The 14,299-nt window shown below is 35.1% G+C and overlaps 1 protein-coding gene across 3 annotated transcripts in view; it reads right to left on the reverse strand.

Annotated features, from left to right (window-relative positions):
- Window positions 1-14,299, reverse strand: part of RPS6KA3 (ribosomal protein S6 kinase A3) — a 70,546-nt gene that overhangs the window by 5,225 nt on the left and 51,022 nt on the right. For 2 of the 3 annotated variants that reach the window (XM_052673758.1, XM_052673757.1), the window contains 8 exons: window positions 14,158-14,260; window positions 13,268-13,392; window positions 11,321-11,446; window positions 9,522-9,611; window positions 5,288-5,446; window positions 1,345-1,506; window positions 1,073-1,149; window positions 389-506 (listed from right to left, as the gene is read on the reverse strand). In XM_052673758.1, coding sequence (XP_052529718.1) covers window positions 389-506; window positions 1,073-1,149; window positions 1,345-1,506; window positions 5,288-5,446; window positions 9,522-9,611; window positions 11,321-11,446; window positions 13,268-13,392; window positions 14,158-14,260 — 960 coding nt within the window. The remainder of the gene's footprint in view (window positions 1-388; window positions 507-1,072; window positions 1,150-1,344; window positions 1,507-5,287; window positions 5,447-9,521; window positions 9,612-11,320; window positions 11,447-13,267; window positions 13,393-14,157; window positions 14,261-14,299) is intronic. The other variant, XM_052673759.1, reaches the window with a different exon arrangement.

Consider the following 14,299-nt stretch of genomic DNA (forward strand, 5'->3'; position numbering starts at 1 on the left):
AACCAGTGGGACATACAGTAATTATTACAATATTTTCAGTATCCCAATTTAGGATTTCTGAAATATTTTTGAATGACATTTTTTGACATGAAATTTAATTACAGCCTTTCTTGACATAGGCGATTGCACATGTATGAAAATACACCATCTTTCTAAGGACGCTTGTTAACAGCTATAGTATAAGGCTCATCTGATTTTCATCCTACATGCAAGTGACTGTTGAAACAGAAAAGGATCATAAACAGAAAAAATTCTAAAAAATCAGCTCAGTAGTTAAAAATAACAGTGGGTAATATTTATAATATATGATATGATACATACATCATCAGCAGTGTATTTCATTGAAGTATATTTCTCATCTCTCACAGAAAAAAGCAAATATACTTGCCTTAGCTGTATCTGAAACGGTGTTCCAATAACCACCGCTCAGAGAGAATTTTCCACTACCTATCCGGGCCAAGATCTCCTCTGGAGTATCATCAGGACCATTTGCAAAAGGAGTGTAGCTATTTAACCAAAAAAGAAATAAATTAAAAAAAAAAAAAAAAAAAAAAAAGATTAATAGAAAAAAAAAAAAACCCAGCATAAAATAACCTACTTAGCAAGTGCAACAGCAGCTATCTTTTAAACTCGTGGAACCACTGCTGGATTAGTTATTTATCACCTTTTATACAAATCATTTCTTTTGCAAACATAAATGTATTTCTACTGCATTTATTATTCCTTAAGAACAACACTTCAAACTATCCAGTAGCTGATTTTTCCTCACAACTATGCTTTAAAAGCACTGCAATTGCACTTGCAACATATCACCTTCAAAATATATGCTGTTTAATCAGCTAACTCTGACATGGAAAAATAAACAAAACAATTTTCACACCTAAATCACAATAAAGCAGAATTTAAACACCTGAAACAGATGAGGCATCAGTTCCTGCAAATTCTATTGAAGGTAAAGTTGTAATTGAGATTAATCAGTGCTCCTCTAGAAACAAAGTCACAGTGGGCTCACACACACTGTTCTTGTTTGCTATTACAGAGCAAAGGAAGTGAACAAACGAAAAATCCTTACCCAGTAAGCATAGTATAAAGCAGAACACCAAGACTCCAAATGTCACACGCAGCATCATAACCTTGCCTCTTTAAAACCTGAGGGAGAAAAATATTTTTTCTACAAAAAAAAAGCACTTAGAAATGCTTTGGTTATGCTATTAAAATACCAAGATCTCAGATTCTTAAATGCTTTTAAGTTATTTCATTTGCTGCAGAAGAACGGAACAAACACCTAACTAGGTGTGTTCCCATCAAAAGAAATCAAGGCGTATAAGCCATCGTGGTGTTTACCTCTGGTGCAACAAAATTTGCTGTATAACACGGAGTCATCAGAAGGCCATTTTCTGCTCGTAATTGTTTTGCAAAGCCAAAATCACAAATTCGAATTGATTCTGGATTACCAGATTCATCAACATAAAGAATATTGCTGGGTTTCAGATCTCTATGGACAACCTAGGAAAAAAAAAAACAACACAAAACAAACCACAAAATACAGTAAGCTTAAAACAGGAATAGGTTTTTTATTTTAATTACCTATTCTAGTTAATACCTGCCATCAGTAATCGTCTAATGTCCAGCTTCTTCGATCAGCTCTAGCATTCTGACTATGGTATCTGGAGTAGTGAATATCTCATTTGGAAACTTCACCTCCCCTTCATTCTACCCCTCACCAAAAGGAAGAGGAACCCAGCACAAATAAGCTTAGTGCAAAACTTTAGTTATGCAGACAATTCAAGCTGTCTTGTTTTAACACGCATACTGTACTTAAAAGCTCTTTAGATCAGAACCTGAGAACTGGGGCTTCAGAATCGAATCGAAGGTTCCGGAGAGACCTTATAGTGGCCCTACAGGAAAGTTGGGGAGGGAGTTTTTATAAGGGCATGTAGCCCTTATAAACAGGACAAGGGGAAATGGTTTTAAACTGGAAGATGGTAGATTTAAAATAGATATTAGGAAGAAATTCTACACTGTGAGGGTGGTGAGGCACTGGAACAGGTTGCCCAAGGAGGCTGTGGATGCCCCATCCCTGGAGGCATTCAAGGCCAGGCTGGATGTGGCTCTGGGCAGCCTGCTCTGGTGGTTGGTGACCCTGCACATAGCAGGGGGGTTGGAACTATCTTAGGAATAGGGTTTTGGAATTATCTTAGGAATCCCTTCCTACAAAAAGCATTCCATGATGCTGTGATTCTCTGGCTAGTAGTATCTTTTGAAGTAATGAATTTCTGCAGCTACTGGAGCACCACTCTACCATATAACTACACATCAGTTACTACTGGAGTAACTTTCTATAATTTAGATTATCTAAATTGAATAATCTCAATGCAAACACCTACGTACTGACTGAGGAGCAATTTTAATACAGAATATTATAATCTCCGAATGAGCTAACGTTTCATAAAGGCTTATTCTGGCTTCCCAGTGCCTGCTTTTTATGTATTTTAGATGTAAAACACTTGAGAAAAATACTAAAATCTGCCCAAGTTCTAGAAGAATTAATCTGATCTTATATGAAGCCATGCTGTAATAAGCCTAAATAAACCTTGTGAAGTGCAAGGACAGTCACTGAAATCAGACGGCATGTTATACCTGCTCTATTTTCTGTAAAAGACAAATTAGCTTAAGGATTCAAGAGACACAACTCCACGTATAGAAAGGAAGGAGTACATATGGCTCAAACCATATAATGGATTTAAACTTCTACTGAGAATTTAATTAAATATATGAGGAAGGCCTTAATATTTCTGATTGTCTTATTTTATGTATTTAATTCATATTAAACACAGCTCTCCATAGTTAAAGATAAATAGAAGGCTCACTTAACACTCAGAAAAGATCATGGTGAAATATTTTAAGAATGTAATCAGACTACAATGAGAAAAAAAAAACAAAATTCCTAACAGTAAGCTACACAGATTACAAACTACACGCTAGCAATGTTTCAGGAAATACAAGATGAAGTAGTAAAAGACTGCAGGAGGGTCTTGCAGATCCTACAGCCACTTAAGAGTGAGTCTACATAGTAGAGATTTTTCTAAGCATGTAAACTTCGATATTCCTAGAGTTAACAAAATATTTAAAATTATAGAAATAAGCATCTTCGAAGACAAAAAGTAAAAGCTTTCTTAAGGAATTAGAGTTGTAGAACACCAAGGGGAACATGGCTTGAGATGTCAGTGTCTGAAAAAACTGACTCCTGACAGCGTCATTTTCTGGAGATCAGAAATACTTTTACTCTACATTTTACTCTGATCCAAGAGAGGCAGAAGAAAAGTTACTCTTGTTTTATTCTAGTTGTTCTTGTTTGTTCTTTTGAAATAAATCATAAGAGGAAGAAGAGGGCAATAAAGACAGCACAGAACTGTGGATTTCACAGACTGGGTTGTTTTTTTTTGTGTGTTTTTGTTTTGCTTTGTTTCCGTTTTTGTTTTAATAAAGGGAAGCAATTCAGCGCAAGAAAGAGTAACAGTCTAGTTCAAATCCAAACCCCACAAATAAAGCAACATAGATGTTAAAGAATAAAGTACCTTCTTGTGCAATTCTGCTTTCCCAAAAGTGAATTTTAAAAAGATGTCACATTGTGTAGATTAACATTTCAACCAGAAATGACATTTTATATTACAGCAAGAGACAACAGCAAAACAATATTAAGGACACTCCAGCATTCCAGTTATTTCCTAGCATCATGTTTTGATTATCATTGTCACTCGTTACCAACATGCAAAAGTATTTTGCTCCAAGACATGATACTTCCTGCTTGTGGCTTTTATTGTGTCTGCTGTGCCAGCACTTAGCTATTCTACACAAGCCATAATACTTTTACAATGGTTTGGGTGAGTTGGAACTATTACTTAATCTGAAGAGGAAAATTTCTTTACGTGCTTAGTTAAGTTTTCCGCTCAAATGTATCCTCTGCATGCCCATGAGGGGATCCCTCTAGGAAGTGTTGCAGAGACCACACACAGATTCAGAATCTGTTCAGATTACTAATACCATATTCAAATGAGCTGCTCTAGCATCCAAAGAAACAAGAATAGCTGAGAATTAGGCTACCAAGGAGCTCACTGCTTGCACCCTTGGCCAACTTTTACGTTGAAGTGTCCTTAAAATAAGGAAATGCAAAAATTTCCAGAAGTTTGAAAGAACATATGATATAATGCAAGTTAAACATGTCAGTATTTCCAAATATTCACAGTAAACAAGTGATGAAAATTCCCTAAAATACCCTACTTGACATGAAGACAGTAGGTCTTTTCTGTCCACACGTGGTTAGAAGGAACCCCACAGGAAGGGGTTTACTCATACTTCGCAATGGATGCTGTTGGCCAAAGATTCTTAGTGCACGTAGGCTCAAAGAACTACTCACAAACAAGTGCTTTAATGAAGTGATGGCTTGCACAGTAAGATGGACCAGGTAACTTTGATCATAAACTTGCTGAAATAAGAGTTCCCAGAAAAGCGTGCTGAACTATTATGTGCTCCTTAAAACAATTTGAGTACTATCCATTCTGAAATGTCTTTTCTCAGATAATAGCATTAAGTGTTATGAACTCACCTTTTTCCTTGTAACCACGCTTTCTGCCTTTTCTCTGATACCTCCCCCTTCTTGTTTACTTCAAAATGTGACATACCATATCATTCTTGCCATGCAATTGCCACACTTGCCTTCTCAATCTCTGAACTACTTTATTTCCAAATTAATTTTCGTTTACCATTGGAGGAGTTACAAGTCAAACTTCAGAAACAAGAAGTGAAAGAAGTGACAAGAGTAACAGGTGAAAACTGATAGATGTTAAGATTCTACCATAGCATGGGGTTGGGACTACAATATTAGGTCTAGACAACAGAATTGCTCTTAGCACCACTTAGAATCATAGAATTCTTAGAGTTGAAAGGAACATCTGAGGGACATCTGGTCCAACTCCCCTGCAATGAACAGGGACACAATAGCCACATCACATCTTGGCTTACTTCTTATATCCTATTCATCATTATCTGAATACTCCACAGAACTGCTCAAACCATGCATGAAGGACAAGAGAACAGCTGCACCCTTGCTGCTACCTGGACATGTACTCACCTGATGAGGACTGTTATGATTTCACAAAAAAGAAATCCTGCTGCAATGTAACTGAACCAGAAATTAATTACTGCATACGAGAACATATAAAGATATAGGCATACATTTCTGAAAGAGAAGAACATTAAAAGGATTTTCTCTGAGATGAAAACTTACCCCTTGTGCATGGAGGTATTCAACCGTTTTTGTTATTGTGAACAGAACAGCACTAGCTTCTCTTTCTGAGAAAAATTTTTGCCTAAGAATCTTATCCAGCAGTTCTCCTCCTTTCATAAGTTCTGTTACTACATATACATATTTTCCATCATCATACACCTGCAAAAAAGTGCATAAAGATGTAAACTTTCAAAATATTCCTTCCTATCTTTGCATGAAACACAGAACAGGAACATCCACTTTTTCCATTAGACAAGTTATTTCAATTACTTTTCTCACATTTCTCACACCACTCACTAGTCAAAAAACATTGGTCATCTTCAGAAATAAACATAAGTGAAAAAAAAGTACTACAGTAATGAAATAGCAGAAAAAACAGTCGTGTGTATTTCAAGATAAATATGAATAAGAATGTATTTTTCCCCAAAATAGTTTTGCTGAAAAAAACCCAACAACCTAAACAAGAAGAAACTGGACAAAAAAGAATCTAGTTCAAGTAAGCAACACTAGAGCTAATTCTAGAAGCATTTATTGTACTAAATTGCAATGAAAATTTCAAGATCACTCCAAGTAAACACTTAGATAAAATAAAAGAACAAAGTACACAGATTACTTGAAGCCAGTCTTGAAGTTCATGTACACAAACCTGTTATTTAAAAGCCTTCAACTTGCACACTGCCCTGCACATAAAGCTTACACCTAACTATAAATAATATGCACATTTAGTCTATGCTTTTAATTATGCAAAAATTCTTAATTTTTGCCTGGATCTCATCTTCTTTGGTAATAATTGAGAAATAACTTACAGCATCACCAGGGGGCACTACAGACTGAACTATACCAAAATATATTTTAAGCTATGGTTAAGCATTTCATTCCACTTTGCTGGGGTTTTGAATTAACTCAGAAATTGGTTTCTGCTGTAATGAAACATTTTAGACTCTGTTCTGTATCATTACTTCAACCTATTTTTCTTACTAATGTTGGAATTGTTCTCTTCTGTAATACGTGCGAAGCGAAAACTAGTTATGTTTAAATAGAAATAATTATCCATGTTGTAGCAAAATACATTTAGGAATAGGCAACAGCTAAATTAAATTTCTACTCCAATTTCTTTGTTAAACTGTCTGGTAAACACATGCTAGTTAATACTTTGAATGACTACAATTTGCTTTCAGTTTGAAAACTGAACTTTTCTTGGCTTAGAAGGTTTTGTTCTCTTTAGTAAAAATTTTGCTCATCAATTTAAACAAGAAGAGCATTAGATAATTCTGCAGCCTTTTACAAGCTTATAGCCTTAAAAAGATGACATGACTATTTTTTAAAGTTCTCATTTAATAGTAATTTCCCCCCTATTAAATATGACCGATTACCTGAACACGTTTACATGACAAATTTAAATGCCGCACAGGATTAAAAAGCAGGATGATAGAGTTCTAAACACTAAAATGGACTTCTTTCATTTGGTGCTATGAAGCACAGACATCACAGATCTCAGCACTGCAGAGGGATATATGAGCAGATTTGCCTTTGGCTGCTACAACTACTAGCCTCTTATGGTTTTATTTGCCTAAAAAAATTAAACAAAAATCAAAAGCCTACCTCAACCTCTCTCCTTGCCCTGATCTCTCTCACCCATTTAATCCCTGGAAGCTGTTTGTACTGAATTAAAACTTCTGTGAAGTTTCCTTCAGAGTCAGATGCACAGCCTTATGTTAAGATCATAAACATGATGTCAGTTTTCAAAATTAACTCTTGGGACACCGTAAAGATGAGTCAGTACGTCTCACCTACCAAGCAAACTGGAAAAAAAACCCATAGTAAAAACAACATGATATAGGCACCTGAATAAAAGTACTGTGTCATGGAGAAAGAACAGTTTCATAAAGTGAAATACAGGTTTCACAAATATATTTGGATTTTTTCTTTTTTCTTTTTTCTATTTTTAATGTCAGAAACAAGCACTTGGACAGGAAGACTGGATAAGCTATTTTCAGGTTTCCAAAAAAGCTTCTGAAGAATCTTTTCTGCCAATGCTTTAAATAACTCAAAACATGTCAAAAGTTCTGTTACATAATAGGAACTAAAAAGCAAAACAGGGTAAAATACATAGAGTGGGCTGTCACAGGAAGTTCCTAGGTAATGGACCGCAGGAAGCTCTGTGCTTCCTCAGTTCTGATATTGTTTCCTAGCCATCCACTAGTGGCACTGTCAAAGGCAGGGTATCAGGTAAGAAGGACATTCACAGAGCAAAGCAAAGCTTATTCTTTTGTTTATATGCTGTGTACCTGAAAAAGACCACTAGTAACAAACAGAAGGAAAGCCGTAAAAAAAGCCTACATCACAAAAAACAACCAAAATTGGTGTTCTGAGCATCCATTGTTTCAATGAAAATGCTTTCACAATTAATTTTCATGAAGGCCAAACAAAGTGAGAATGTCCACCTTCATTTAAATTCAAGCATTTTTGCATTTATTCTTGGAAGATAAGAAAAGAAAAACATTTATAGTAGAACAGAAAAGAAAAACATTTATAGTAGAATAATCCTTTCCAAGACACGCACTTAAATGCTGAAGTATCTTATTTCAGAATTTCAAAACAGAAACATTTAAATTTTGGTGTGGAACTGACTGAAAAATTGAGTCAAATCAAAATGAAGTTTTATTTGTGTAGTAACGTACTATGTTCTCAATGAGTTTGAGGTCTCACGGCCAAAGACTTCTTATGCTTTCCCTGTGAAAGCATACCACTGCAATTTGGGACATAAAAACAATTTACACCATACATGTAAGATTAAGAGAACATTAAATTTTTGCAGCAGTGGACATTATACGAATTCCTAATGCGTATGAATCCTATGCCTCTTCCTTTGCACTAGACATGCTTCCACAGACTTTGCTTAAGCAGTTGCCCTGAAATAGAAATAATAAAAAAATACAGCCAGTTGTCTCTTCCTCTGAATCTACATTCTGTGGTGTAAGGCTTTTTCTGTAGTCACTTCTTGCACTTTGAATATTGTAGCTGGTTTGAATGAAAGATTGCTTCTACTGGAAGACAACTGACCACGATGAAGTATTAATCACAGAGTAGAAGGATTTGGTGTGACAGGCAACTTTTCAAGGCTGCCTGAGATTCTCTCTTCTCAATAAAAAAAAAATAATTCATCAGATAAGCACTCAGAGTAATCCTTGTATTTGTCTTCCTGTCAATAACAACCTCATAAATGAATATGTAAGCATAGCACATAGCACCAAAAGCAGTAGGAATGCTGATGCAGGTTCCACGTTAACTCACAAAACAGAGCAAACAGAACGTGGGGCTGTAACTGTGATATCCAACCTGCAATAAGGTAAGCTCCATGGTGGAATAGCTTGTGTATGACTTCTTTTGTTCTTCCAAGAAAGGGCCAAAACACACAGTATTAAAAAAGTGAAGAAAAACTATTGTAGATAAGCTTTAGGCTGAATTCTCCAGTATCCATCTCCATAATATTTATAAGCTATTGTTTTAAAGACTTCAAAATACCTGTGAATCTACTTTCAGTTGAGCTTAGCTTTCTGGAAATGGTTAGGTCTGTTTTGACCAGAATACTTTCTTGCAGACTAAAGATTTCATTAATTATATACTTTTTAAATTTTTCATTCTTTAATGCATAATTAAAGAGAAATCCAATTTTCTTTTTCTCTTAGATCATCAGAATCTAGTGCTCACTATGAAAAATCTCTCCCTCAATTTCTGTTATGTCTTGCAGTTGAAGCGTTTCCACAGTCACAAATATAACACAGGAAAAAATAGCTTGATACACACCTCTAGTCAAAGACTACGCAAAGATACCTGGTAAACAAAAGTGGTAACCATATAGGTATTAGGAGACTTTGCCCTATACTAGATACTTATTACTGTCCATGAAAACAAATTAGAGTATTATGCTGTCTCAAACATCAAGTCCTCTGTATTAGGATTTTTCAAGGACAAACTATTTGGCAGCTTAAGATTATACTCTACAAAAATACAAGCTTTCTTTAAAAGATGACAGCAAGCAATTTCAGTACAAATTGAATTCAGTCGAGTAAAGTTGTGTTGTAACAATTTGATTCTGAAATCAAATTAAATCTTAAACTTGAGTTACTGAAAAATCAATCACACGCCTAAAACATGTAGTTTGCCATCTCTCACGTTAAAAAGCTGCATGTTATTATAATGCACTGAAGGATGACTTCAAAACATCGCTTACATCTTTCAGAGTAATAATATTTGGGTGCTGCCCATAGCGCAACAGGATTTCAATCTCTTCTGTTGGATCTCTTTTGCTCTTGTCAATGATCTGTAAGAACAAAAAGATACACAAGCAAAAATCCTTTTGTGAATATTAGATCGTGCAACACTTTGGTGTGCTTACTAGCAGAAACACATAAGCAGTATTTATCACTGTTGGCAAAGGGTATAGAACATAAAAACCAAAGTTAAACTGCAACAGCAAGACACAGCAAGGAATGCTGATCCCTCAGACAGTGATAAACTACACAAGGCAGTTTGGTGGAAAAGACTTCAGTCACCCATCATTTAGTAAAACAGAAAGTTCTTAACTTAACATGAGATGCCAGTTTCTGGTGCTAAGGAACTGATTTTCCAAAAGCTGATCTCAAACGAATAGTTAGTGCAGCAAAAGAAAGGAGAGTTGAGAAGAAAAAAATAATTCCAAAGTTAATTCAGACAAGCATTCTACTATGAAAGTTCTTAACGAATTTCTGAAGAATTGCTATCAGGCTCTGAAGTTTTCCATACGCAAACAAAACATTATTTGGCTCTATTTATTAAGTATTCTTCTTCATATACTCATAGAAGTCCTTCTCCCGTTTTCTCCTTCTGGACTGTGGAATTTCCTCTCATGTCTTCTTTATCTCACCCCTCCTTCTTCTTGGCATCCTAAAGCTCTTCTGCTACCAGCATCACCCTAGCACACTGGATGCTGGCTTTTTTTCTTTTTTTTTTTTTTTTTCATTCCATGATTCTTTGAGGGATAAAGCCACAACAGAGGCAGCAGAAAAGCAAAGCAATCTACACAATAACTATTACAGCTTAGAAAATTAATGCCAGTGCTTTTCCTCCAGTTTCAAGAACTTACTCTAAATTGCAAGAACAGAAGTAATACCTGTTCTTGGCTAGAACCAGGATAATTACCAGTATGTAACTACCAAATTGAGTTTGGAGACTTGCCAGCAGGGGAATTAAGCGCAAGAATACAGTAAAACATTCTGAATTCATCTCTGCATTTTATATGCAAGTAGTGAATTGTTCAACAATTCAAGAAAATAATTACTTCATAGCATGGGATTAGCATTACTTTAAAAGTCTGCTAATCTACATCTCTGTTTAGTAACTATCCCGTTTGACAGCGTAATGTAGAAAGACAATAAAAACAGACTTATTGCCCTTGTGTGAATTCTGTTGATTTCAGCTATTAAGAAGCTAATGTCTTCAAAGAACTACTACAGAGCCTGACAGAATTATATTAAAATAACATTAGAAATCTTGTTAAAAATCAGCAAGCAAAGAAGGAGTTGAATTTCACTCAGGAAGATACACAGCTATTATGAATTCGTATCTAACAATTTATGAATCTACTTTAGAAGCAAAAAAAAACACCTGCATATGACTATGTTTAAATAAAAGCGATCTACTATAGCTTTTTAAATGATGGAAAGAAATGTAAGCTTTTCTGCAGTACATTTTCTACTAAAAGCAATCATGTTACTCCCATCAATTTCATTGTAATTACACAGTCTCAAGGACTGAAGATTGCTTTTCATCACCCAAATTAGCACACAGATAACAAAACTATCGTAGGTCTATATAAAAATTTGCCAGTAATTATTCTGTTTGCTTGATGAGTATAATTCATGTTTACATCTAAAATCTGTACCTGCTAAGAAAATTATTTTAATATTATATGTTCTCTACAGTAAACAAGTCTACAACACCCTACATTTATGATGCTAAATCCCAAAGTTTGTTTTGTAACAAAGTAGTTACCTTTACAGCATATTCCATGTTTGAAGCCTTGTGAACACATCTCTTGCAGATAGAGTAAGATCCAACTCCAATATCTTCTTTTACTTCATATCCATCAGTAAACTGAATGCTGTTCCTGTGCAACTGCTACCAAAATAACATTATCAATTGATCAATTTTCTAAACGAAAAACTGATATCTACATTAAGTTTTTGAATTCTTAGTGACTTGCCTCAAATCTTAAACTGATGGCTATGCTAGATGAAAGTTTTTTCAACAGACACTGCCTTCTGTTTGATGTTAGTATCTATGATTTATCTCATACATCGTAAATGATGCCCACTGTACTTGCCAAATTGAAAATGCAATGTTTTTCTGTTTATGGATCTATTTATTTATGGATAAAATCTCTTAGACAAAAGAAGATTAGAGGACTACAGTTAGTGATAAAAAACATAATTGTTTCCATCACTTAAATAGATGAACCTTTTGTCTACATGTGAAATGTCAGCTAGAAATTTCAGGTGTTATTCAATATTATATTAATTGGAAATTTCATGGAATAACAATCAAAAATCCTTTCACAGAAATTAAAAGCATAAAGGAGAAGTGTTCCAATTTTGTAAGGGAAGGAAATGGCTTTCTGGTATAAGGAGTTTGTGCAAAGGATGCAAAGCATTTGCAGGAAACCATCTGGGTATCCTGCTGCAGAGAAAAGAGGAAATATGAGTGAGGAAGTGGTTGAGGGGCACAGAGCACCAGAGAGAGACTTTTACAAGAGAAGGAAATCATATACAAAGAAAAAGAACGTCATCCACAAAAGTATGTGGGAAAGAAGGAGCACATAGAAGATTTTGGTAACTGTTAGCAAGACTTCTGGACCAGCAGTCATTCTGACATGCATACCAAATCAAACAGCCTTTTAGAATAAAAGGGGATCCCCTTAAATTCAACATTTCATTATAAGTGAAACAGGTAACGTGCACAAACGAGCATATTACAACTACTCCAGAGTAAAGACTGAAGAAATAATAGCCACTCAGCTACATTAAAAATATAAGAAAATCTGATCACATTGCATGCCATTTTGTTCCTACCAATCAATAAGAAGTTTTCACCACAGCTTAGGCCACCAGTAAGTTTTCCTTAGTAACTTACATCCTGCTGACTGCAAACTGTCCAGTGCATGCTTTTAGAACGATCTCAGACTTACAAGGAAGCAAAGCATGCCTCTTCCTCATTCAAGCATGAAGCCCCCTTTCTTGCTTCACACAGGACTGCACCTAGCTAAAGCTTTGCTGTCCAAAAATAAACAGGACCAGAAGTAGGAGAATGTATAAAAATAGTTAATTTTAATAGCCTAAAGTGGCTGCTATCTCACAATTACTAATGTAGGAGACACTATTGGAGTAATCCTAAAACCAGCAGGAAGCCAAAGCTCGTGCGTACTGCAACACTGACTTGTAAGATAAACAAACAGCCACAAAATGTCATAGCTTACCACATTTAATTTAAACTGGTTCGAGAGAGGCTGAATATATTCCTAAAATACAGAGCAGTCCACAACATCTAGGCAGAATTTTCATTTGTATTCCAGTGCTTCCTACCTGAACTATAGGAATCAATATTTTGGGCTGTAGAACAAAATGATGGAGCTGCCTATATTCTTTTTCACCACATAATCACGGCTTGATATCAAAGACTAACTACAGTTTGAAGGATAGAATGTTTTCATTTATGGATTGAAGCTTGCTCACACTCACATATGCTCAGAAATGAAAAAGGTCCTGCACCTTCAGAGATCTTGCTTGAATAAAGTAATCTGATCCTAACTCTTATTGGATAAAGCTGATAACAATATTGCCATGGTACCTCATTTTATGATGGAGGAAACATCCCCTCTCCATCAGGAGGATAACACTACATAATTGACTTTTTTTTTTTCCCCTCTGATATTCATGTACTCACCTGGACAATTGAATGCACTCCAACTGTCTGCATTGATTGACTTTCATCATCTGATGCAATAGCTACAAAACTAAATCCGCGAAAAAGCTGATGTGCATTAGCACTGGGTGGAATACCAGGCGAATCTGAAAAACACATCATCTACTTACAAAGCATAATTTTTAAAATGAAGAGATGCAGTTAGGCTATACTGAAGAGCAAAATACAACTTTATTATATGAAGTACGTAACCTACAATTTGTATAAAGTATTTTTCAGAACTAAACTACAAGTGCTCAATTACTTCCACATCTTAATTATAGCCATAATTGATAGATAATCAAATACTGCAAAGACTGAAATACTGACAGATAATATTTTAAAATAAAAAAACGGTACTGTGCAGAAAATATCTCCATACAGCAGCATATTTATAGTTGTGGAGAAAGAGTACACAAATTTGGTAACTCTCTGAATTTCTATCATATTCTGAATGGGTCTTTGTCAAACTATGCAGAATCAGACTGCTCTGAAACAGCAAGTTTAATACACAAAGTCTGAAATTACTAAGTTTCCATACATACACAGTATGTAAGCACACCATCACAATTAAATGATACCACAGGGTATTGCATTCAAGAGATGAACGTGAATAATCTTTAAATTAACAGTGATTACTTGGGATTTAGATAGAAAAACTGAATTTATCTGTGCGTTTTGTTGGTGAGGATTACTTCAATTTTTACACAGGACAACTCAATAGCACTCAAAACTGTAAAACCGTTTATGAAGTATGAAGTATCTTTCAGTAATTGTTTAGCCCAGCAAAACCTGCAAGAACAAGACACAGCCAACAGGAACAGTATTTCTAATTTTTAAATACATAAATTGTTGCATTCTTCTCTTTTTACCTTTTGGCGTTTTTGCTGTGAATTCAGGATCAAAATAAAATGTATCTTCAGGTCTGCCAGTTGCAGGTTTAAAAGGAGGATGAATTTCTCTTCTGTACAATTTCTGAAGAGAAAGGTAGGTCAGAGTGAATTGAAAAGTTGC

This window comes from Tympanuchus pallidicinctus, unplaced genomic scaffold (assembly GCF_026119805.1).
Source record: "Tympanuchus pallidicinctus isolate F22 unplaced genomic scaffold, pur_lepc_1.0 scaffold14, whole genome shotgun sequence".
Lineage (NCBI taxonomy): Eukaryota > Metazoa > Chordata > Aves > Galliformes > Phasianidae > Tympanuchus > Tympanuchus pallidicinctus.